General features: G+C 44.8%; 1 protein-coding gene across 3 annotated transcripts in view; it reads left to right on the forward strand.

Moving 5' to 3' along the window:
• The window catches only part of CAP2 (cyclase associated actin cytoskeleton regulatory protein 2), a 160,307-nt gene that overhangs the window by 108,834 nt on the left and 26,239 nt on the right, over positions 1 to 25,234 (forward strand). For all 3 annotated transcript variants that reach the window (XM_070074307.1, XM_002720865.5, XM_070074305.1), the window contains exons 5-7: positions 8,014 to 8,157; positions 8,492 to 8,577; positions 11,278 to 11,383. In XM_070074307.1, coding sequence (XP_069930408.1) covers positions 8,014 to 8,157; positions 8,492 to 8,577; positions 11,278 to 11,383 — 336 coding nt within the window. The remainder of the gene's footprint in view (positions 1 to 8,013; positions 8,158 to 8,491; positions 8,578 to 11,277; positions 11,384 to 25,234) is intronic.

Raw genomic sequence — 25,234 nt, forward strand, 5'->3', positions numbered from 1 at the left:
TAGTAAGTAAAGAGTTCAACAAATACTATGGAAAAAAAATATTTTCCTTAACAGTCGAGTCAAGGTCTGTTCAAAGTCATCGCATCTCAGTATGTCAATTTCACTTCTATAGATTTCCTTTGAAGCATTCTATTAGTTATCACAGATCAGGGAGAACATATGGTATTTGTCCTTTTGGGACTAGCTTATTTCACTAAATATGATGTTTTCCATTTTCATCCATTTTGTCGAAAACAACAGGATTGCTTTTATTTTTTTACCACTGTGTAGTATTCCATGGTATACATATCCCATAATTGTGTTATCAAGTCTTCAATTGATTGAAATTTGGGTTGATTCCACATCTTAGCCATTGTGAATTGAGCTGTAATAAACATGGCGTACAGATAATTCTTTCCTATGCTGATCTCATTTCCCTTGGATAAATTCCCAGGAGTGGGATGGCTAGGTCATATGGTAGGTCTATATTCTGATTTATGAGGTATATCCATACTGTCTTCCACAGTGGCTGTATCCCTTTACATTCCCACCAACAATAGACTAGGGTTCTTATATTCCCACATCCTCACCAGCATTTGTTGTTTCTTGATTTCTGTATGAAAGCCATTCTAACAGGAGTGAGGTCTTTTCTTCAATTTGTTAACATGATGTATCACATTGATTTGCAAATCCTACTTGGTCTGAGTGAATGATCTTTCTGATGTGTTGTTGGATTTGATTGGCTAATATTTTGTTGAGGATTTTTGCATCTATGTTCATCAGGGAACTTGGTATGTAGTTGTCTTTCTCTGTTGTATCATTTTCAGGTTTAGGAATTAAGGTGATGCTGGCTTCATAGAAGGAGTTTGGGAAGATTCCCTCCCCTTCAAGTTGTTTCAAATAATTTGAAAAGAATTGGAGTTAGTTCTTTTTTTTTTTTTTTTTTTTTGGTTAGTTGGGACAATGGTATATCCATTTTATTTATTTTTTCAAAAACTCAGCTCTTCATTTCACTGATCTTTTGTACTTTTTTGTTTAAATTTTGCTGATTCTTCTCTAATTTTAATTATTTCTTTCCTCCTACTAGTTTTGGGCTTGGTTTGATGTTTTTGTAAATCCTTGAGATGCACTGACAGCTCATTTATTTGGTGCCTTTGCAGTTTCTTCTTGTAGGTACTAATTGCTATAAACTTTCCTCTTATCATTGCGTTTGCTGTATCTTATAAGTTTTGATAAATTGTATTGTCTTCATTCATTTCCAGAAATTTTTAATTTGTCTTTTGATTTCTTCAATGACCCACTGTTCATTTAGGAGCATATTGTTCAGTCCCCATGAGTTGTTAATTTCCCCTTGAGTTGTTAATTTCCAGCTTCATTCCACTGTGGTCTGAGAAGATGCATGGTGAGATTTTAGTTTTTTTGAGTTTGCTGAGACTTTCTTTATGGCCTATTATGTGTTCTATCCTAGAGAAAGTTCCCTGCACTGGTAACAAGAATGTATATTCTGCAACAGTAGTATGAAAAGTTCTGTAGATATCTGTTAGGTCCATTAGGTCTATAATGTAGATTAACTCTGTAGTGTCCTTGCTGATTTTCTGTCTGGTTGATCTGTCCACTGATGAAATTAGGGTATTGAATTCCACCATTACTATTGTATTGGAGTCCGTGTCTCCCTATAGATCTGTTAACATTTCTTTGAAAGGAGGTACCTTTCTCTGAAGGGAGGAGAGAACTTCCACTTTGATCATGGCCTTGTCTAAATATGATCAGAGTCGGTGAACTCAGGGGGCTTCCATAGCCTTGGCAGCTCATGACAAGAGCCTACGGCGATTACTGAGGCCATAAACAAGAGTGTCAATTTGTTAAGTCAACAACAGGAGTCACTGTGCACTTACTCCTCATGTAGGATCTTTGTCCTTAGTGTGCTGTACATTGAGATTTAATGCTATAACTAGTACTCAAACAGTATTTTTCACTTTATGTTTCTGTGTGGGAGCAAACTGTTGAAATCTTTACTTAATGTATGCTAAACTGATCTTCTGTATATAAATGAATCTTGATGTGAATGGAAGGGGAGAGGGAGTGGGAAAGGGGAGGGTTGCGGGTGGGAGGGATGTTATGGGGGGGAAGCCATTGCAATCCATAAGCTGTACTTTGGAAATTTATATTCATTAAATAAAAAAAAATTTCTTTTAAATAGCCAGGTTCTGTAATTAGGTGCATATACAGTTATAATAGTTACATCTTCCTGTTGAGTTGATCCCTTAATCATTACCTAATGTCCTTCTTTGTCTCTTTTAGCAGTTTTTGTGTTAAAGTCTATTTTGTCTCATGTTAGGATGGCTACACCAGTTCTTTTTTGGTTTCTGTTGGCATGGAATATCTTTTTCTATCCTTTCACTTTCAGACTGCATGTATCTTTATTGGTGAGATGTGTTTCTTGTAGGCAGCAAATAGATTGATTCATTCAGCCAGTCTGCATCTTTTAACTGGAGAGTTGAGCCATTTACAGTCTGTGTGACTATTGATAAGTAATTACTTGGCCCTGACTTTTTTCCATTAATATTCCTATTGTTTACTTTGGATTTCCTTTATACTTTTACTGGGAGATTTTCTGCCTTCACTTTTCTTTCATAGTGATGACCATGTTTCTGTGTGTAGTACATCTTTAAGCATCTTTTGTAAGGCTGGATGTATGGTGACAAATTCAGTTTCTGTTTATTATGAAAGGTCTCTATTTCACCTTCATTAATAAATGAAAGCTTTTCAGGGATGACAGTTTTTGTCTCTTAAGACTTGAACTATATCTTGCCATTCTCTCCTAGCCTGTAGGGTTTCTGATGAGAAGTTAGCTGTGAGTCTAATTGGAGCTCTTCTGAAAGTAATCTGGCATTTCTCTCACACACATTTTAAAATATTTTCTTTCTGTTTTACTCTGGAGAATTTGACTACAGTGTGTCATGATGAAGATCTTTTCTTGTCGTGTCTATTAGGAGTTCTATGCGCTTCCTGTACTTCGGCATCCATTTCTTTCTCCAAATTAGAGAAATTTTCAGTCATCATTTCACTAACAAGGCCTTCCAATCTAATTTCCCTTTCTACTCCTTAGGGAACTCTTAAAACCTATATGTTGGGTTGTTTGATAGTATCCCATAAATCTCCAACACTGTTTTTTACTTTTTGAACTTTTTTTTTGTCTGATTGTAAAATTTCCAGAGATTTGTTTTCTAATTCAGATATTCTTTCTTCTGCCTCACTGGCTCTGTTAAGGCTTTCCACCACATTTTTTATTTGTTCTATTGAATTCTTCATTTCCAGTATTTCATTTTTATTTCTTTTTAAAAATCTCAATTTCATGGGAAAAATTTTCATTCATGTTATGTATGGATTTCTTTAATTCATGGATTTGCTTTTGATTACTCGTAAGTAATCCTGTGATCAATATTTTGAATTCCATTTCCAGAATTCCATTTCCAGAATTTCTTCAACCCTTTAATCTTCACATTCTAGTATTGAAGTGTTATTGTGTTCCTTTGGGGGCATCATGTTGTCTTCCTTATTCTTGTTTCTTGAATTGCTGCATTTATTTTTAGGCATTTGTGGAGATACTTTTTCCCCTTGTGGTGGATTTCATCTTTGGACAATGCCTCTGTGGCTTAGTGGAGTGTCAGCTTTTTCAGTGAATACCCAGAGGTGTGTGCTGGGTGTGTTGAGTGCTCCAGGGTGAGGGGAATATCCAAGGTGGTACCCAAGTTGGGCATGTTTAATCTCCCTTATTTTTTTTTATCAGAGGGCAGGTTTGATCAACTCTGTTGGCGTAGTCTCATGCTCAGCTCCTCTCCTCCAAGGAGACCAATGCCTGGGCACTAGTCCCAGTGGGTATAATATTCATCCGCACCACCACAAGAACCACACAAAGGATCTGTGCAGTCCTCAGTGTGAGCATGGATCCTGCAGCAATGACCTTCACCAGGGAATCGGGCAACCCAAGCATGTGGAGCTGCCCACAGTGACTTCCCAAAGTCCCAGCCACACCTTGTACCCACCCCTATAGCCACAGTGTTTTCACAGTGCTGGCACACAAGGCTCCCACAGTCACAAGCATCCATCCCCCTGTTAATTCTCCCAAACAGACTCGGGCATCTCTTCTTGGCTGGTTACTGGGTGTGCAGATACAGGTTGGCCCAGCTGTTAACGAATGTCCAAAATGGCACCCTTCCTCTCTTAGCTAATTACAGGACACTGGTGCCAGGTGGTTGGGGAGAGAGAGATGCCCCTTTTTTTTCCTCTAGGTTGGCAGGTACTCCTAGCCAGACTCACACCAGGTTTTTCCTGTAGCTTTATTGCCAGTGGTTTGGGCTGCTGACATCTGGCCTCACCTCCCTCTTCAAAGCTGGTGCTGAGGCTCTTGGCTGCTGGGGTCCTAAGTTGTGTGCATCCATGACCTCCGCATAGGTCCAAAGTGTCCCTCTAATTTGCTTGGAGTTTCCTCTGCAATTTTCCCCTGACTCTTCACTGAGACCATGCTCTCTCCACTTTTTTAAACTATCTTCCCCTAGACTAGAGCAGTAAGCTCCCTCCCTATTCCATTATTTGGAATCCTCTCTGATATTTTATAATCTATTTTAATGGCTGTTTTTAAATTAATTTACTTTTATTTATTTGAAAGGGGGAGAGAGAGGTCTTTCATCTGCTGGTTCAATCCCCAAATACCCACAACAGCCAGGCCTGGGCCAGGCCAACACCAGGAACTCCATCTGGGTCTCTCAAGTGGGTGATGGGGATTCAAGTACTTGACCATCATCACCTGCTGCCTCCCAGGGTGTTCATAAGCACAAAGTTGGAATTGGAAGCAGAGCCAGGACTCAAGCCCAGGCTTTCCAGTACAGGATGTAGGTGTCCCAAGTGGAATCTTAACCACTGTGCCACCTTGTCCACCCTATTTTTCAGGAAGCTAATTGTGACCTGCTCAATTACTTCTGTCAGAAAGCTGAGCTAAGTAACCTGATTTAGACTCCTGTGATCCTAAAGTCTTCTTAGCCTATGTGGATGTTTCTAGGAGCCCCTCTGATCTTAAATACACATATATTTGAAACAAATAAATATTACATATTGTAGGAGACAGCATCCTTTTTACATCCAGGATGAGCTAAGTGCACCATACCATAACAAACACTTATTCTTATTGTGCGCCAAGGAATTAAAACACTTAATCTTATGCGCCAAGGAATTAAAATTCAGTATCTGGGTCCAGCACTGTAGCATAGTGGTAAAGCCACAGCCTGCACCACCAGCATCCAACACCAGTTGTTCCATTTCCTAGCCAGCTCCGTGCTAATGGCCTGGGAAAAGCAAAAAACAGTGTCCCAAGTACTTGGGTCCCTGCACCTACATGGGAGACCCTGGTGAAGGTCCCAGTTCCCAGCTTTGGCCTGGACCAGCCCTGGCCATTGCAGCCATCTGGGGAGTGAACCCACAGATGGAAGTGCTCTCTCACTCTCTTACTCTCTCTCTCTCTCTCTGTAACTCTTTCAAATAAAGTGAATCTCTTTTTCAAAAAGTTCAATATTTCTTGTAGCCTCTAGATCATAAGTATTATCATCTATGCTTTATGGATGAAGAAACCAAAGAGCAAATCAAGCAAAGTGTTCAGGGCCCCATGAGCAGTAAGTGGCAGAGCTGAGATTTGAACAAAGGTTGTGCTGACAGCAAAGCCTTCACCTCCAACATTTTCTTTAGGGGAGGAGTTGAGAAGCTGCTGCAACTGTTCATAACTTCTTCCCTGATAGTTTTGCTGTCTGTGGCAGAAGTGACTGTCCTTTGCGGTGTGAGGCCACCACTGTAGCAGGGATTAAAATCACAGAGGGTGCCGGCGCCGCGGCTCGCTAGGCTAATCCTCCGCCTTGCGGCGCCGGCACCCCAGGTTCTAGTCCCGGTCGGGGTGCCGGATTCTGTCCCGGTTGCCCCTCTTCCAGGCCAGCTCTCTTCTGTGGCCCGGGAAGGCAGTCGAGGATGGCCCAAGTACTTGGGCCTGCACCCCATGGGAGACCAGGAGAAGCACCTGGCTCCTGCCATTGGATCAACGCGGTGCGCCGGCCGCAGTGCGCCGGCCGCGGCGGCCATTGGAGGGTGAACCAACAGCAAAGGAAGACCTTTCTCTCTGTCTCTCTCTCTCACTGTCCATTCTGCCTGTCAAAAAAAAAAAAAAATCACAGGGGAAAGGGTGGGATTTCCAATGCCCCACCTCCACCCAGGTCACCGCCAGACAGGCTGAATCTGAATCTCCATGTTTGGGGTCCAAAGCCCCATCCCCACCCCCAAGTGGTTCCAAGATGTAGCCATGAGTGGAAGTGATTGCTCTGAGATCTCGGATAAAGAAATGAAAAAGCTACAAAGAGCCTCCTCTTCTTACTTCCTGCAAGTAGATTTAATAAAATGCAATGTAAAGCTCTCCAGCTACTTTTAGAAGCTGAATATAGGACCTTTGTTTTTGTTTTTGTTTTTGTTTTTTTCCTGTGGAGCACACACATATCAAAAAATCCAAGAAACATCCTTGAATCTGCTCCTGACACCTAAAGAGAGGTGAGCGTGCTGAGCAGATGGGGTGGGAGTGGGAGGGGAGATGTTCAGAGCAGCTGCAGGGTTAGGGAGCGCCTGGCTCTGTGATGCTGTGAAGTGCTTGGCTCTGTGCAGCCTCATCACTCAACTCACATGGTTTTCAAAGTTCTTTCCTCATGACTAGAGACGTCAGTGCTTGCATTAATCATGAGTGACATGACCAGTAGTCACAGGCCCAAAGGACTGGGGATGATGTAGGAAGCTAAACCAAAGTCCTTATAAATAGAGTAAGGCACCATGTTTTCTTAAAAAGAGCCTTAGTGAAAGGTTTCCACGTTTTCCCATGGGTTGTGGCGAAACCAAGGACACCCTCCCTCAGCATCCCCACAGGAAGAGGAAGACATCCTTTTCCCTAACCTCTCGCTCACCGCACCTTTCCTTTGTGTCGCTGCAGTGTGTGATCTGTGGGTTCCATTTGAATACATACTCAGACTGAGTTCCCAGCTCCTGGCTTTGGCCCTCAGCCTGGGACCATTGCAAGAATTTGGGGACTGAACTGCAGATGGGAGAAAATATGTATCTATTTCTCTCTCTCTCTCTCTCTAATAAATTTTTTAAAAATTTTTTCAAAGACAGTAGAATTGATATGCACTGCATGTCACCATTTTCCATGCAAGAGTCTCCCAGATTGGAGCTGTAGTAGACTGGTGGGCTTTTCCCGCATCTCAAGAGACAGCACCAAGTCTGGTTTTTAAAGATCGTCAATTTTCATAGATCTAGAGTGAAAACAGTACTGTTGTCCCTCAGTATCCGTGGAGGATTGGGTTTAGGACCCCTACACATAGCCAAATCCACAACGCTCAGGTCCATTCCAGAAAATGGCATAGTATTTGCATATAGCATATGCCCATCCCCTGTATGCTTTTTTTTTTTTTTTTTTTTTTTTTTTTTTGACAGGCAGAGTGGACAGTGAGAGAGAGAGAGAGAAAGGTCTTCCTTTGCCGTTGGTTCACCCTCCAATGGCCGCCGCGGCCGGCGCGCTGCGGCCGGCGCACCGCACCGATCCGATGGCAGGAGCCAGGCCCTGTATGCTTTAAAACAGCTCTCACTTACTTATGATGCATAGGAATGCTATGTAAGTAATCTTTCCACTGCATTGGTTAGGGAGTAACGACAAGAAATAAAAGCTAGACGTGTTCAGTGCAGAGGCAGTATTTTTCCCAAGTAACTTCTATCAGCGCTGGTTGAAGCTGAAGCTGGGGAAACAGGGATGAACATAGCAAAGAACAAATCTGCTCCTTTCTCAAAGATACTTATGTTTCTTTCTGAGCCCGGGGCCTAAGACCAGGAGAAGTACCTGGCTCCTGCCATTGGATCAGCGCCCGCAGCGGCGGCCATTGGAGCGTGAACCAATGGGCCAGCATGCGGAGAAGTGCAATGCTGCTGTCACAGCCCTCTATGTCTCACTGCTTGCAGAATGACGTGGCTGCGCTTCTGAAACCCATATCGGAAAAGATTCAGGAAATCCAGACCTTCCGAGAGAGAAACCGGGGCAGTACCATGTTTAATCATCTTTCGGCCGTCAGCGAGAGCATCCCCGCCCTTGGATGGATCGCCGTGGTGAGTCCAGCCACGAGATTGCCCTGTGCCTCCTCACCTTGCTGGAGTGTTTGGGAGCACTCACGGCCGCCTCCACGCTCCCTCTCCACAATGTCCACAGTCTCATGCGCTGACGGAAGAGGCCTGCTCAGGCCAAGGGCATCTGCCTTTTCTCTTTGAAGTTCAATGCTTTCTGTTCTGAGTGCCAAGTGTTTCAGTCGCCCTCCCAGGGCAGAATTTGCTTCCATCTTTCAAGTCCATGTCTCCCTTGCTTTTCTTCTTTAAGACTTTTTCTTTCTTATCCTGTTTTTTTTTTTCCCCCTTCTATGCTTGGGTGATGGTCCTGTTTTCTCAGTCCCCCAAACCTGGTCCTTATGTCAAGGAGATGAATGACGCCGCCACCTTTTACACTAACAGGGTTTTAAAGGACTACAAACACAGGTACGTACTGCCTTTGCCTACTCACATGTTCAGTTGGTCACTGGTTAGACATTTGTCCCTAAAACAGGGTACTTTACAAAGTTGGTGGGAAAAAAATGAAATTTAATGACAAGCTTATTTTGGTGCTAAAAAATTTGGAAATTCATGCATACGAGGGGGTCTTCGACAAGTTCGTGGAACATATATATTATGAACAAACTCTGCAGAGATTTCAAGGTTATTTTTTGCACCAAAATAAATGTATATCTTTCCCCACAAGCTTTCCAAAGTATTCTCATATAGTTCATTGCTAATCCCTTTCTAGGGTTCTATGTAGTGGGCTATAAACTTAAGAAAAATATCCCATCTTGGCAGGGAAAGGCAGCTGAAAGTAGCATCAGACATCCAGGTAATAATCTGAATTTTAGAAAGCCTGCCTTGCCCAGTTCTCTTGTAATGAGTAACCCCTCCCCATTGAAGTGCATGTCACTACATGCATATCCCTGTAATGCCCAACTGTATGTGGTTACAGAATTTAATCTGTGCCTCAGTTCAGTCCCTACCTGAGTGTACGCTGGGGCCATGGGTGTGAGTGGTCCTCCCCACAGCCGAGAGGGTTGGGATCTTCTGTGTTCTTGTGCACAGAGAGTCAGTCTTTCTCCTTTGATGTCAACTGTTAAGTAGAAAATGTGCTCTGAGAGCATCCAGGGTAAATCAGTGAAGCTCAGAGGACCCTCCCTCCCCCGGAGACCATACAGTAAGGCAGGCCAGTGCAGCCAGAGGTGCAGATCATGTCACATCCAGAAGCAGTCACCCCAGCCCAAGTCACCCTTGAGCTTCTGGGGTGGTGACGAGATGAAAACACAAGCACTCTGCACCCTGACCACCCATGTGGGTGCTCTCAGGGCCACAGCTCCTTCTGTGCGCTGTGGTCATTTGCAGCTCATGGCTGCCCCCCCACTGGACTGGCCCATCAGTGAAGAAGTTGAAAGGCAGACTCCTTGTGGTTTAAACAGAAGGTGAGCTCTGAGCTCCCTCGGCCCTGGGTCGACGGGTTGCTTTTGCTTTTTCAGTATGCGAACAGAGCAAGTCAGTTACCTGGGCCTTATCAAGTCATGGCTTCTCTCTCTGAGTTCTGATCTCTAAAATCCTAGTCTCCGTGCCACAGCTTAGACCAGGGTAATGAAAACCAAGGAAAGGTTTGCAGCCTCTGGTGTTTGCTTAGGTCCTGCTCAATTTGCGATCTCTTAGAGACTGACTTCAGGTGAGAGGTGCCATGCTGTTATTCCTTACTACAAGTTTTGCTAGGATTTAAGTCAAAACAATACTGCCATGGTTAAGAGGAAATTAATTTACATATGTAGATTAGGACTTCATCGGTTGTTAAGTATTTTAATAGAGAGTAGATTACGTGGGCAACATACTGTTTTTATAATGTCTGCATATGTGTATGTGTGGTGTGCACACATAGGAATATACATGTATGTGTATTAAATGCCCATATGAATAAATATATGTGTGCATGTATATTGAGGTAATTTTAATGCTCTAATAGTTGTAATGTATTCTATACTGCTTCCTAGGTGCAAGACTCTCACAAAATCCTCTAGGGTAAGGAAACTTACGAAGCTATACTCAGGCCTTTGAGTGAAACTAAGTGACAGATTGTTCATAGATTTGATGAATATAATCAATAAATCCAAAAAGTGTAGACTGAAACCACACCCATGTTTTTCCTCTTTGAAGAGTGGAGGACCTGTGACCCCAGTTCTCCACTCAGTTTTCCTAAACGATGTGCCTTAATGCAGTGGATCTAAACACGTTGGTACTTCATGCAGTGGGAAGAAACATGTATTTCCAAGAAGGCAAAACAAAATATGTCCAGGGACAGTCATCACTGACATGAGCTTGAGTAAGACAGATTTCCTCCAGTGCTTATCTTCAGATTAATGCCTTAGGGACCTATTTTAATTGTTGTTAACTCAAATGTCATCATTTTCATATTTACCACCACTTTCTAAACGGAAAAAGTACATATTATGGGTGAAAAAAAAAAAGAAATGCAACCATATTCACCTGTCTGTAAGTTTAACATTTCCCCCAATCCTGTATGTGAATCCAGTTATAAAAGGTAAGCATTTCACTAGTTCTTGACTCAATAAAATAGAGACAAAAATACTTGTCCTGCCAGCCGTGTTTGCATTGTGAAATTACAATGCGTTAAGTGAATGTTCCTTTAGAAGTATGGTGTTACACACTTGTAAAAAAATCATGTTCCTCACAATAGCCGCCCCTTCAACAGTCATAATGAATAGAATTCTCCAATTCAGTTGTACTGTTAACTAAATAATTCAACCGAATCATTACAATTACAGTACCATTCTCATTCCCGAGAGCCTATGCTTTTGCATTCTGTATCAGAAATAGTAAAAGAAAAGTGGCCTTCTGTCCACGTTCACCTCACAGAGGTGATGGCAGGAATGGGACCAAGATGCATGGCCTGAGGAGCCAGGCAGTCCCCGGCTCTGAGTCACACACGGCCTCCCCTCCCGAGGGGACTGGGCCATCTTCCCATCCGGGGTCTCCCCGGACAGAAAGCCAATTGCTGCAGGGCCGTTTGGAGCACTGGTTACTGATAACCCTGTCCCCCTCCCCCAATCTTTTTAAAAATTTTGTTGTAGATCCTAACTCCCCTCTCTCCCACTCTCTTTCATAACAAAGTGATTTGCGCCATGTGGATTGGGTGAAGTCGTATCTGAACATTTGGAGTGAGCTTCAGGCATACATCAAGGAACACCATACCACAGGCCTCACCTGGAGCAAAACAGTAAGTACCAGGCCCTCTTCTACCTGTTAACCAAGACCACAAAAATATGTATAGCAATCTGCATACCATGTGACCTGCTAATCTCACACCTTAAAATTGACTTCAAGGAAATGAGAAGGTAGAATGTACATGTAGAAACTGCTTATGGAAATGTCATTTGTTATAGGACAATCTGGGAACCATCTATGTGATGTAAAGGAAAACTGCTTAAGTTGTGTATAGAACACCCCACAGTGTTTAAGAATAACATACATGAGGAGTCCATGGAAAATGATTTGCTGGTTAATAACTGATGGTCAAGTGCACAAATACTAGCGTGGTGTATGTGTGAAGAACCTGGGAGGGGCTGGCATGCGACACAGAGGTTAAGTTGCCACCTGGGGCCAGCGTCCCGTATTGAAGTGGCTGGTTCTGAGTCCGGGCCACTTCCCTCCCCATCCAGCTTCCTGCTGATGCGCTTTCTGGGAGGCAGCAGGTGATGGCTCAAGTACTTGGGTCCTTGCCATCCACGTGAAGACCCAGATGGAGTTCTGGGCTCCTAGTTTGAGCCTGGCCCAGCCCCAGCTGTTGTGGGCATTTGGGAAGAGAAGCAGCAAGTGGAAGACCTCTCCCTCCCCCTCTCTCTTTCTCTCTCTCTCAGTCTCTGCCTTTCAAATAAAATGAAAATAAAGAATATTTTTTAACAAAAATATAAAAAGGAGACTGTGTGATAAGAATTGAAGACAACAGGAGAGCTTGGAAAAGGGTGTAATTTTTTAAGGAGGTGGAATTACAAATAAAATGCCTGTTTAAAATATTCTTAATTCTTCTTTTGGTGTGTGAAAATTTTTAGCACAATGTTTTTGAATACCTGGCAGTCTTAGTACTATGAATGACATCTGAGCCAAAGAGTAAAATCACAGCCTCTCTCTGCACCCCCTTCAGTCCCCTTGTGGGAGGCTGGTCTGGCCTTTGCCTCTTCTCCAGCTTGTCTCTCGTGTCATCCCATGTCTCACATGCATCCCAGCCATCCCTAACTGCTATAGCACCCTGAACAGGTGCCATGCTTAAGTCAGAACAAATGAAATTGTTGTTGTCTGAAAATTTGCCAGACTCATAGTGTTTAGCCTCTGTCGCGAAGTCCTGGACATACTTGTGTACCACGCAGGATAACTTGGTTCCCCCAGCAAGCAACCCCAGCCCTTCTCCATGTCTCAGCCCAAACATCACCTCTCTGGGGAAAAACAAAAAAAAGTTTTACTTATTTGTTTGAAAGAGTTACAGAGAGAGAGAGAGAGAGAGAGAGAGAGAGAGATATTCCATCTGCTGGTTCACTCCTTAAATGGGTGCAATGGCTGGGGCTGGGCCAGGCCGAAGCCAGAAGCTGAGAGCTTCATCTAGGTCTCCCACACTGGGGATAGAGGCCCAAGCACTTGGGCCATCTTTCACTACTTTCCCAGGCCAATCACAGGGAGCTGGATCAGAAGTGGAACAGCCGGGACTTGAACCGCTGACCATATCAGAAGCAGGAGATGGCTTTACCCGCTACACCACGGTGCCGACCCCCAAAATCACCTCTTTAAGAAACTTCCACTGCTTTCCCGTCAGTTCCCCATCTGGCTTCTGTGACTGTCCTCAATGCCTCCTTTGTTTCTTGACTAGTCCTCAGTCGCAGCCTTTAGCGTGTGGAGTTGTAATTTTCGGTGTGCTTTTTTGACTCTCCCACTGGATTGCAAACTCAGTCTCTGTCTCCAGCCCTTAGTGTAGTGTCTGAGCCCGAGTAGGTGTGCAGTGAATGGCTAAATGGTGAATGAGGGGGCTCTTAGAATCTTCCTTGCCGTTTTGGGCCTCTGTGCTTGCTTCCCATGGAAACTCCCTTTCATTACCTTTGCATAATTGATGGTCTATAGCTATTCTGAATGTTGATGTCAGCATCTTTGCTTAAGGCTGAGGCAGAGTCTTATTTTCCAAGGGACTCTGGGACTTCTCCATCTGTTCCCCGACACTCGTGCCAATGCTAACATTGACTCTTCAAGACTGAGCTTTCCTTTTGCTGTCTTCTTTGCTTCTTTTCTCCATGGCACTGAAATGCACGGTGCAGGATACAATTAAGTGGATTAATTGTTTTTCCTCTGCCCACAACATTGTAATTTTTGAGAAAGGGGTTCACAGACATTTGAGGGGTTTTAATAAGCAAGGGTGTGTGAATATGGAGGGTGTTTATGGAGACTAATTGGGATTATTTTTCAGCCATTTCTAAAGAGATACTGGTTTGTTCTAGATCACTGTGTCATGAAGGGGAATTGTCACATCTTTGCCTTGGAGATAGGTCATCTTTAGAGAATCGTAAACATAGAATCAGGAGTCCTTGGGTCTATTATTATTTCACGGTAGATAAATGCTTAAAACAATGAGAGCCCATTTGTGGAAAATAATGTCAGCAAATGCTAGCCTATTAATTCTGTAATGGTTCCCATGGAAAATGAATAGCAAATTAGTTTGAAATTGTTGGAAAACCTTTAATGCAATATAAAAGCTGAGTAATTGTGTTTCTGAATATAAAAGAGAAGAATTGATTATTAATTGCAGAAAAATAAATGTAGTTTGCCTTTATTTGAGTGAATACTTATTCCATTATGTTCACCAGAAATGCAGGCTTTGTAAAAACAGTGACTTTCAAACTTTTTAAGACAACTCATGGAGGGAAATCCATATACACAAAACCGCACTAAAGCAAGCTTTACAACAGTGCTGTCTTTTACCACATACTTGCACTCGGTTGCTTTCTTTGTTAACTGATGTCATTTTTTATAGAATTCTGACAGAGACTCACTAACTTGATTTCGTGACCCACTCAAGGGTCACATCCCAAGTAGTGGCAGACATGTTATAGTAAATAAATATTCTATCTACACAAAATGTGAATGGTCCATAGCGCACACACGGGCATCATAGGTTGCCATAATAGTAATAGCTATTGTTTATTGAGCACATAATGTGCCCTGGGAAAATTCTATTCACAGCAGTTAAAGCATATAGTCTACTTCACTGCTTTTGAGGGAAGCGTATAATGATAAAGTTGATATGAAAGTGAAGGAAGTGAGCTTTTAGCCTCATAGTAAAGATGCTGGCATCTTACTTCAGAATGCAAGGGCTCAATTTCTGGTTCTGGCTCTGGCTCCTGACTCCAGTTCTCCTGCCAACGCAGACCTGGGAGATAGTGGTGATGGCTCAAGTTATTGGGTACCTACCATCCACATGGCAAACCTGGATTGTGGTCCCAGCTCCTGGTTCTGACTCCCAGCAACTGCTGTGGGCGTTGGGGAAATGTACCAGAGTTTGGGAATGCTCCCTCTGCCTCTCAAATCTGTAAGAATTAAAAAAAAAAAAAAAAAGATTTAAAAGTGATAAATAGTTTTGATAGGGAAATATTGGTTCAGAAAGATTATCATATATATAAAATCTTTGGACAAGCTTTCAGACATGTGTATAGAAACACCTCTGATTATTTTTAGTCTTTTTCTAAGATTTGGGAAGAAAAGCTACTTAAATTATATTATAAAAATTATACTTTCAAATTTTAAAATTAAATTTATATTTTTAATTACTAAAACTATTTAAAGATTCCAAAGCATAATTCAGGCTAGCATAAATCCAACTAATGTCTCCTAACTTGCAAGATCTGTCAACACATCAGCAAAAAGATTGATCAGTAATTAAAGGCAGAATGCCAGCATTCTTGCAAGGAAGAGGCAAGGAGCTCTTAGAATTATCTGATCCAGGAGCCGGTGCCATGGCACAGTAGGTTAATCCTCCGCCTGTGGCGTCGGCATCCCATATGGGCGCTGGTTCTAGTCCCGGCTGCTCCATTTCTGATCCAGCTCTCTGCTGTGGCCTGGGAAAGCAGTAGAGGATGGCGCAAGTCCTTGGGCCTCTACACCAGCATGGGAGACCAGAAAGAGTCAACTGTCTCCTGGCTTCAGGTCGTTGCAGCTCCAACCATTGCAGCCATTTGGGGAGTGAACCAACAGAAGGAAGACCTTTCTCTTTGTCTCTCCCTCTCACTGTCTGTAACTCTACCTCTCAAATAAATAAATAATCTTTTAAAAATTATCTGATCCAGTGGCCTGTGGGAAGAAGAAATGAACATGACTGTTTCATTTGTTTGCCCACTGATCACAACTATGTAAAAATATGAATTTGTAAAGGATTAGGAAGGAATGTAGAAAGATAAGGTAGGCCGGCGCCGCGGCACCATAGGTTAATCCTCCACCTGCGGCGCCGACACACTGGGTTCTAGTCCTGGTCGGGGCGCTGGATTCTGTCCCGTTGCCTGTCTTCCAGTCCAGCTCTCTGCTGTGTCCCAGGAGTGCAGTGGAGGATGGCCCAGGTGCTTGGGCCCTGCACCCGCATGGGAGATCAGGATAAGCACCTGGCTCCTGGCTTCAGATCAGCGCGATGCACCGGCTGTGGTGGCCATTGGAGGGTGAACCAACGGCAAAAGGAAGACCTTTCTCTCTCTCTCTCTCTCTCTCTCTCTCTCTCACTGTCCACTCTGCCTGTCAAAAAAAAAAAAAAAAAAAAAGAAAGATAAGGTAGCATCCATGGATGCCACAGGACTCAGGTTGGAAAAACCCATCCCATCTGAATGGACTTTGTGCAGAACAGTACTCCTACATGCACCATGGAAAGCTTAGTACAGGTGCTTTGAGAGTTTGTTTCTACCTCCATTTTCAAATTGGACTTTGAGATTTGCCCTGCGGGGTTGTTAGCGTTGTCAGGGCTCTGAGTTCCGAGGACTCACTAAGGAGTCACCGCCCCCTGAGCCAGCAGTTGGTACCCAGCTTGGCGGCACCGCCTCCCAGCCTGTGCCTTGGGCCTGCAGCTGTGCAGTGCAACTGCTGCTCCGTCCAGTTGTCACTGCGGAATGTGAACCTTTGAGGCCAAGGATTGTTCTGGACAGCACCCATGTGTGAATGTGCATGTGTGTGTGTGTGTGTGTGCACGTGTGCACAGTGGGCTGGCGTCAGAGCGTCCTGGCCGGGGGGAAGCAGCTGTGGGGTAATCTCTCCGGAATTTCTCGTGCCATGTGCTGTGGTCCGTGGGACCTGATCATTTTCCTGAGCTTCCCTTCCACGTGAAGGCGACTGTGCCTAGGAGGGCCCTGCACCAGCAGCTTCTTGCCGTTTGCAGTTAGTTTCATTCTCCAGAACTCAGATCTGTGTTAATTAACATCCTTTCCTTGGCGCAAAGTTTCAGATGTGCTTTGTTGGATAACTCATCTTTTGGCACAAGCCCAGTAGAGACTCTTATTTATCCTCTGTAGGTGGTCAGATTTGTAATATTTGTTGGCAGTTCCTTCAGATCAGATAAGCTGGAAGAAAAGCCTAGTGTTTACACTCCCAGTTATCAAAGAATTGATTTTTTTTGGTGAATTGTCCAGATCAACATTCAAACTGTTATTCTGTTCTGTGTGGATCAGGCCAGGAAAACAATTCCATGAATAACATAAATATGATTATTGTATTAACTTTGTGATGTTCAACTTGTCCACATATTTGTGTCCTTTCATATTTGAAGGTATTTCAAAAACTTCATGGAAGATGGAAATAAAAGATAAGTTTCTTTTGGTGCAAAAAATTTTTGAAAGCCATGAATGTTGGAGTCTTCAAAAAGTTCATGGAAAATGTAGAATATGGAAAAAATATATATGTTTCATTTTTGTGTGCCAAAAAGAAACATCTTTCAATTCCATTTTCCACAAATATCTTGAAGTACTCTAGGGTATAACTGTTTGTAGAATAGAATAAGGCTGCACATTACTGAAGTTATACAGAGACACACATGATGATACTGTAGTTATATTTTTTAAGATTTATTTTTTATTTATTTGAAAGGCAGAGAGAGAGAGAGGGAGACAAAGAGATGAGAAAGAGAGAGAGAGAGATCTTCTGTTTCTTAGTTCACTCCCCAAATGGTTACAACAGCCAGGGCTGGGCCATAACCAAAACCACTAGCCCGGAATTCTATCCAGATCGCCCATGCGGGTGGCAGGGGCCCAAATACGTGGGCCATCTTCCTCTGCTTTCCCAGGCACATCAGCAGGGAGCTGGATCAGAAGCAGAGCAGCCAGGACTCAAACCTGCTCTCATAGATGAGGTGCTAGTATCACCAGCAGCAGCTTAACCAGCTGTGCCACAACGACAGCCCCAGTGACGTAGTTCTTAATGTTAATATGTGCTTTAAAAATCTATCCAGTACAGCCGTCTAGCCTCGCAGTTGAGACACCCTCATCCCATCAGCGGGGGTAAATACTCCAGCTTCCTGCTAATGCAGACCCGGTGTGGCAATGGTGATGGCTCACAAAAGTGGGTTCCTGTCAGCCACAGGGATGTCTGGATTGGGTTCCCAGATTCCAGCATCGGTCTGGCCCTGTCCAGTCTGTTACCAGCATTCCAGAAGTGAACCAAAGTATGGAAGCTTCCTCTCTCTCTCTCTCTCTCTCTCTCTCTCTCTCTCTGTGTGTGTGTGTGTGTGTGTGTGTGTGTCTTGCTCTCTCTCACTCTTTGCCTCTCAGATAAATAAATAGTTTTAAAAAATAAAATGTCAGCCGGCGCCGCGGCTCACTAGGCTAATCCTCTGCCTTGCGGCGCCGGCACACCGGGTTCTAGTCCCGGTCAGGGCGCCGGATTCTGTCCCGGTTGCCCCTCTTCCAGGCCAGCTCTCTGCTGTGGCCAGGGAAGGCAGTGGAGGATGGCCCAAGTGCTTGGGCCCTGCACCCCATGGGAGACCAGGAGAAGCACCTGGCTCCTGCCATCGGATCAGCACGATGCGCCGGCTGCAGCGCACCAGCCGTGGCGGCCATTGGAGGGTGAACCAACGGCAAAGGAAGACCTTTCTCTCTGTCTCTCTCTCTCTCACTATCCACTCTGCCTGTCAAAAAAAAAAAATGCAATCTTCTAAAGAAACTGTCTCCTATACACTAACTGTCATCCGGCCTAACTTCCCCAGGAAAATCCAAATAGTGATTAAAATAAACAGACAAGATGGAATTGTATTTTTCCCAAAGTCAGACATTTTACAATAAGTTCTTCTCCTCCAGGCAGATACTTCTTTTCAGCCTGTTTCTCAGAGTAAAAGCCAAATGTCCATGAACAAAGTTAATGTTGAGCAGTTTTCTTTTGATCAGATTAAAACTCGCCCAGAAGGTATCTGACTGTGTAAATAGACCCTGGAGCATGCCGTGGAACCTTTATGTCTTGTAAGTTTTCGTGTCTTTCTTCTGGACTCTTTGGCTCCCAAGGAAACTGTTGTTAACCTTTCAAATTAAATTCTCATTTGCAACTTACACTAAACCTCAGCTTCGATGTATCCATCAGAGTGAGTGGGCAGAGCCTCCGTGGTGGTGGTTGTGGGGTCACAAGTCCTTGCTCTTCACCACAGATCTTTGCTGACAGAGGCGACCACAGCTGCATCCAGGCTAATTAATTGCTCTTGCGTTTTTAGCTCCCTTTGGGGCCTATAGGTAGCCAATGGCCATTGGTCCCTGACTTGTGGTGGTTCTGCTTATGACTGTTTGAGTTTATGACGGTGCAAACATGATATGCATTCAGCGGAAACCAGACTTGGAATTTTGAACTTGGCTGTTTGCTGGGCTAGTGCTGTGCCTCCCATCCTCTCTGGCAATGCTGGACAACAGCAGCGAGCACAGCTCCCAGGCAGCCCCAGGGTCACCAGAGGAGCCCAGACATTCTGCTATGCAGCTGAGCCGGACAGTGAGAGGTCAGGTGCATTCAGTGCACTTTCCACTCACAGTGTTTTCAGCCAATGATGGGTTTGTCAGGACAAAGCCCCATTGGACATAGAAGAACATCTGTACTTCTTAATCTTACAAAAGAGATCCACATTGTTCAGTGAGGGGGTTAAAAGTGTTAGCAACTAACAAATGAGTCCCAAATGCACAGACAACAAACTTAGGTAGGTTGAAGAAACCACATGATTAAACCAACATTACAAAAGCACCTACTGTGGGGGCTGGCACTGTGGTGTAACAGGTAAAGACACCACCTACAGTGCTGGCATCCCATATTGGTGCCCATTCAAGTCCCTACTGTTCTACTTCCAATCCACCCCCTGCTATTGCACCTGGGAAAGCAACAGAAGATGACCCAAGTGCTTGGGCCCCTGTGCCCACATGGGAGACCCGGGTGAAGCTTCTGGTTCCTGATTTCAGCCTGTTAGAGTCCTGGATGTTGCAACCATTGGAGGAGTGAATGAACAGATGGAAGATCTCTCTCTCTCTCTCTCTCTTCTCTCTCTCTCTGCCTCTGCCTTTCAAATAAATAAATCTTTTTTTTTAAAAAAGCACCTACAATGCACCAAGTTCTAGACAAGGTGCTGAGAACACAAAGATAGTGTGTGGCATAACAGACATGATCTCTGGGCCCACATAAATCCCTTTCCCAGGTAGTGTGATAGCATAGGGTGGGCAGGGTGACAGAGCCTGTTACTAACATAGATGGGGAATACCTGGGAGGTATACCCTGTTCTGAAGTAGAGTGTGGCTGTGGTACCTGTGGCAATCTGGGTACCTCTTAGAAATACAGAGTCTCAGGGCCAACATTGTGATACAGCAGGTTCCGCTGTCACCCAGGACACCGGCATCCCATATCAGAGCACCAGTTCTAGTCCCGACTGCTCCATTTCCAATCCAGCTTCCTGCTAATAAGCCTGGGAAAACAGTGAAAAATGACTCAAGTATTTGGGCCAGATGGGAGACCCAGATGGAGTTCCAGACCCCTGGCCTTGGCCTGGCCCACCCCTGGCATTGCAGCCATTTGGAGGGTGAACCAGCAGATGAAGGACCTCTCTTTCTCTCTCCTTATCCTTCTCCCTCCCTCTGCTCAGCTGTCACTCTGCCTTTCAAAGGAAGGAAGAGAGGGAAGAAGCGGTTCTGACTCTCAGGCTACTGCCCAGCCATCTGGAATCAGAAGCTGCCTGTTAACAACTCCCCAGGTGTTTATGTGCATATTACAATTTGAAAAGCACCACTCTGGCGTATTTCGTTTGGGCTGAAGGAATTGTTGTGCAGTGATCATGCATTTGTACTTGTTCATTTATTTAGTAAAGCCTTTTTATTAACAACCACTTGTTGGCTATCCAACATGTGCAAAGCACACATTATATTCATGCTACAGTTTCAGCTGTTTTTATCATGATGCAAAATAAACATCAATAATGAAAGCTATATTGGAAAATAACCATGCCAAGTAGACTCCTGGGTGGGCAGGAAGGGTAACAAAGGAGCTGACACTTGATTTGGATCTTGATGTATGATAGGTGCTTCATAGGCAGATAGAGATGAAAAGGATGGTTTTTGGCTTTCTTATTATGAGAGGCAGAGAGAAAAATGGACAGACAGAACTGCTATGTGCAGATGTACTCCCTGCATGCCCACAGTGACCAGAGCCAGAGCCAGGAGCCAAGAACTCAAGCCACATCTCCTAAAAAGGTCTCAACTATTTGAGCCACCTGCTGTCCCCTAGGTCCATATTGGTAGGGGAAGCCAGAATCCAGAATCAGGAACAGAACCCAGGCACTCAAATATGGGACACAGGCCTCCTCTCCCACATCCTAACCACTGAACCAAACGCCCATCCAAAAGGACATTTCCTAACAGAGAAATCAGTCTGTGCACACAGAGCTTGATTGAAGAACTCGGCGAGAAAGGCTAGTAGCTTTGCAGAGCTGAACATGATGAGAGGTGAGACCCGGAAGGCGGTTGGTCAGATGGTGAGGTCCTTATGTATCATGCTAAGAGGACGAGGTCGTATGTGGTAGGCAGGGTTGTTTTGTTCTGCACAGGTTTTTAGCGAAAAGTTATACCCTGTGAGTAATGACTGAGGAATTGTGTAGGACAAATGGAAAAGGAGAGATATCAGAGGCCCTGACATATGTCAGGGGACTTTAGTGGATGGCTAGGGGGTGACCTAAAATGTGATATGGGCAATGCAAAGAAAGAGATAGAGTGACCACTGAGTTGAAGGACAAAGAAGAGATAGAAAGAGAGAGAAGTAGTAGGAGCTTAAATGTAGACAAAAACTTCCAGTCTAGAAATCTGGAATCATGGTACCATCGATAAAAATAGGGAAGTCACGGGAGGGGCTCATGGAGGAGGAAGACCATCCATATGGGATTTTGCTATATTCTGTTTGAGTGCAAGTGAGACATCCATCCAGATGGAAAAGGTATACAGCACTGAAATGCAGGCCTGGAGCTCACTGAAGGGGTGGACCCCAACATAACGTTGAGAGTTGCCTGCCTAGAAATGAGAGCTGTGTAGATGTGAGCTCCAGGATAATAACCTTGGGGAATGAGGTTACTTCCAGGGTGGGGTGAATCAATCCAGGAGACAAGAGGTGGACAGGAGGAGAACCCAAAGAAACAGGGTCTCAAAGCCACCATCGGAAAGATGAAATCAACTGTCCTAACCTGGGGAGAATCAGGACTGGTACAGGGCTGCCATGGTCCATCATTGCCCTGTGGCCACTGACCTTTGAGGGGGCGGGTGCTGGAGGGTGGGAGGTAGATGCAGTTGTAGCGAATTCTGGAGTGATAAGTTTCTGTGTGATGATCCCTTAATGATTCGTGGTCTAGCAGTCTAACGTGTGAATCACTTCTTATAGCTTCAACTTCATCCTTTTGAAGTTTGGGGATTATTTGTGGGTTTTCTTTTCATCAGTGCCCACCTCTTAAAGGTCCCACCACCTCAACACTGCCCCACTGAGGACCAAGCTTCTGGCACGTGGACTGTTGGGGAACACACTCAAACCATACCCAAGTTTTAGCAGGTGCCTCAAGGGAACTCAGCTGCAGGCAGCCTTGGCTTCTCACCCATCGCTGTTCCAACTGCTTAGCCTCTGCTCCCCAACTTCCTGAGACAGGGCCTTCCCGTAGCACTGCCATGGCCTGATGACTTTCTCCATCTCACTGTCCCTTCCCACCCCCAAGTGACCAGGGGCAGTGGCAGATAGAGCCTGTAGCCCATCCTTGTCAGAATGTTGACGGATGGCAAATCATCTTTAATTTAGTTCTGTTCATTTGGGAGACAACGAGAACTCGTATCTACTGGGTTAACCCCCCAAATACCCACACTAACCAGTGCCAGGAGCTGAGAGCTCCTTCCAGGTATCCCACAGGGGTGACAGAACCTGGCAACCTGAGGCATCACTGCCGCTTCGTGGGGAGTGCATTAGCAGGAAACTGCAGTTGGGAGCCAGAGCCAGGGGTCAAACCCAAGGTACGCTGATGTGGAATGCAAGTGTCTTAACTGCTGGGCTAACCACTGGCTCCAAATCTCCTTTCTTAAAGTGAATGTCATCTTTTCAAATGGCCACAATGCCTTGAGACTCCAGGTGACAAGATATTAGCTGAAGTCATATCTTTGTGGTCCGAGGGAGCAGAGTATGGAAGGGTGAGTGATCATTTGGCGTAGGTGTTTCTGTGAATACATCTGGAGGCCACCCTGAAAGACACTTCCTCAAGTAGCAGGGGTTTCATGAAGCAAGCAGGCGACAAGGGGTGATGTCTAGAAAGATACAGTAATCAGACCTGTAAGTTCCTGTGCCATCACTAACAATTCAGTTTCATGTATTTGCTGTGGTGAGAGTGCTCACGTCCCTGCTCCTAGAATCCCCTAACTCTTGCTTCCTCGTGTCACATTCTGCCCATGCTCCAGGTTGCTTTATAAAATCTTCTCTCAAGGAGCTTCTCTGGTCTTTGCTGGCCGCATGTCCGACCCCAAGCCCGATGCCCCTTTCTCTCCACAGCAGCTCTGATGCTCAGCCCCTTCTACTTTATGAAATGGGTATTTATTCACTGCACTAAGAATTTGTGAAGCACTCGCCACATGTCAGGCCCCGGAGCCTGGGCCTCTTCCCAGCCCTGTGCAGCGGGCTTGTGCCCTAGGAAGTGAAGCATCGCAGGAAGAGTGTCCTGACCAGCCCTTGTGATAGCGAAACAAGATCGCTTCCTCTTCATGTGAGTTGCAGAACACCTACACACAGAAGGCACATTTGAATTGAGCCCTGAAAGATATGCAAGAGTTTTCCAGATGGAAAATGGGCAAGAGTCTTCCAAACTGAGGCACGGCCCGAGCAAAGGCTCACGGAGCAGGAGAGAGCCGAGCTCCTGTCATGTCTGGGAACACAGAGCATCTGCTCCCGGGCCAGGAGCTCATTGGATGATGCTGCGGCAGCTGGTCCAGGGCATTAGCAACAGGCGATATCCATATGCACTTGCTGCAAGAAACACATTTGTTTCTGAGCACGTTTCTTCACAGTGGAATTTGCAAAATGTTATTATTCCATGACCTATGGATCCTGCCCCTTGCTCAAGCCACGTAAAAGCTGTGCCTTGATGGTGGGAATGACGGTGGATGATGCATTTTATTGCTGATGACAACGCTTCCCCTGTTCCCCGTGTGCCTCCCGCCGCCCGTTGTTCTCAGTTGGCAAAAATGCAGGAAGTGGAAGCTGATGTTAGATGAAGCAGAATAGTTTGTTTTTTAAGGTGGGTGTGGTGGAGGAGGCATTTGGTACAGTGGTTAAGATGACACTTGGGACGCCCGTGTCCCATACCTGAGTGCCTGGGTTTGAGTCTCTGCTCCACTTCCTTTGTTTTTGGTGGTGGGGGTGAGGGTGGGGATTCAAGAGCAAATTTTTCTCAGAGCCTGCAACAGTTGGTTAACAAGTTGGTATCATCTAAAGGCCTCTCTCTCGCTTCAGACATGCAACCAACAGAAAGCAAACGGTATGTCTCAGTAAGTGTAGGGCGACGCCCCCTGACCTTTCCCCTCTGCGCCACGTGCTTGTTGCAACAAAATCACTTCACAGCCAAATGCAACTCAAACCCAACACACAGCAACCAGTTGTCTCCAGTATCACCGATTCCCGTCCTGTCCCAGACCTAGAAGCAGAGGTTAAGAGGAGAGGCTGACTCTTGATAGGAAAGCCTCGCTATACCCTACAGGAGCAGCGATGGGAAGGAGGCTGGTCCCTGAGGGTGGGGTGGTCTGCTCCACTGCCGATTCCAGCCTCCTGCTAATGCATCCCCTGGGAGGCAGCAAATGAGGGCTTAAGTCAGTGGGTCCCTGCCACCCACATGGAAGACCTGGATTGAGTTCTTGGCTCCCGGTATTAGCCTGGCCCAGCCCGTCATTGTAGGCTTTTGGGAAATAAACCCCAGATCGGAGCTGTCTCTGACTGTCTAATTTTCAAATAAATAAAGATTAAATAAATAAATTTACTTTAAAAAAAATGGTGCAGATTATCTTCTAACGGGAAAATAAACACTTCATAAAAGGGAATGCAAGGCAAGCCCTGGCCACAATTTATTGGTGCAGCTTGCACCGTTGACACAAACCGAGCTAATCCCAGTCCCTTCCTTGGGTCTGAGCCCCGAGTCACCTTTCCTGTGGATGTTGGAGCTGAAATTGACACGGTGCTTAGCTTGACTTAGCATGCCGCCTCTGGAAAGCTCTGGAGACGTAGATGCTCCTTTGTTTTTATGAAAACTTTTTCTTAAATAAATAATATATCAAATGAGTATAGTGTCACATATAAATAATCCTGCTCATAGCTATTATTTTGCCTTAACCCCCTGCCTCACCTTCACTACTTACCAAGTATGGATAATTTGAGAAAGTACAATTGTTTCTTTATGACCCTAAAGTCTGCAAGAAAAAAACAAAACCTGGAATTCAGTGATAGCTGAGTCTTTGGCTCTTCTGGCCAAATGAAGTAGTCTTCCAGCTAATTCAAGCCACATGTCACTCTTGGACTTTATATAACTGCTGCTTCCCCAGCCTGTGTC

Source organism: Oryctolagus cuniculus, chromosome 5, assembly GCF_964237555.1.
Source record: "Oryctolagus cuniculus chromosome 5, mOryCun1.1, whole genome shotgun sequence".
NCBI classification, from domain to species: domain Eukaryota; kingdom Metazoa; phylum Chordata; class Mammalia; order Lagomorpha; family Leporidae; genus Oryctolagus; species Oryctolagus cuniculus.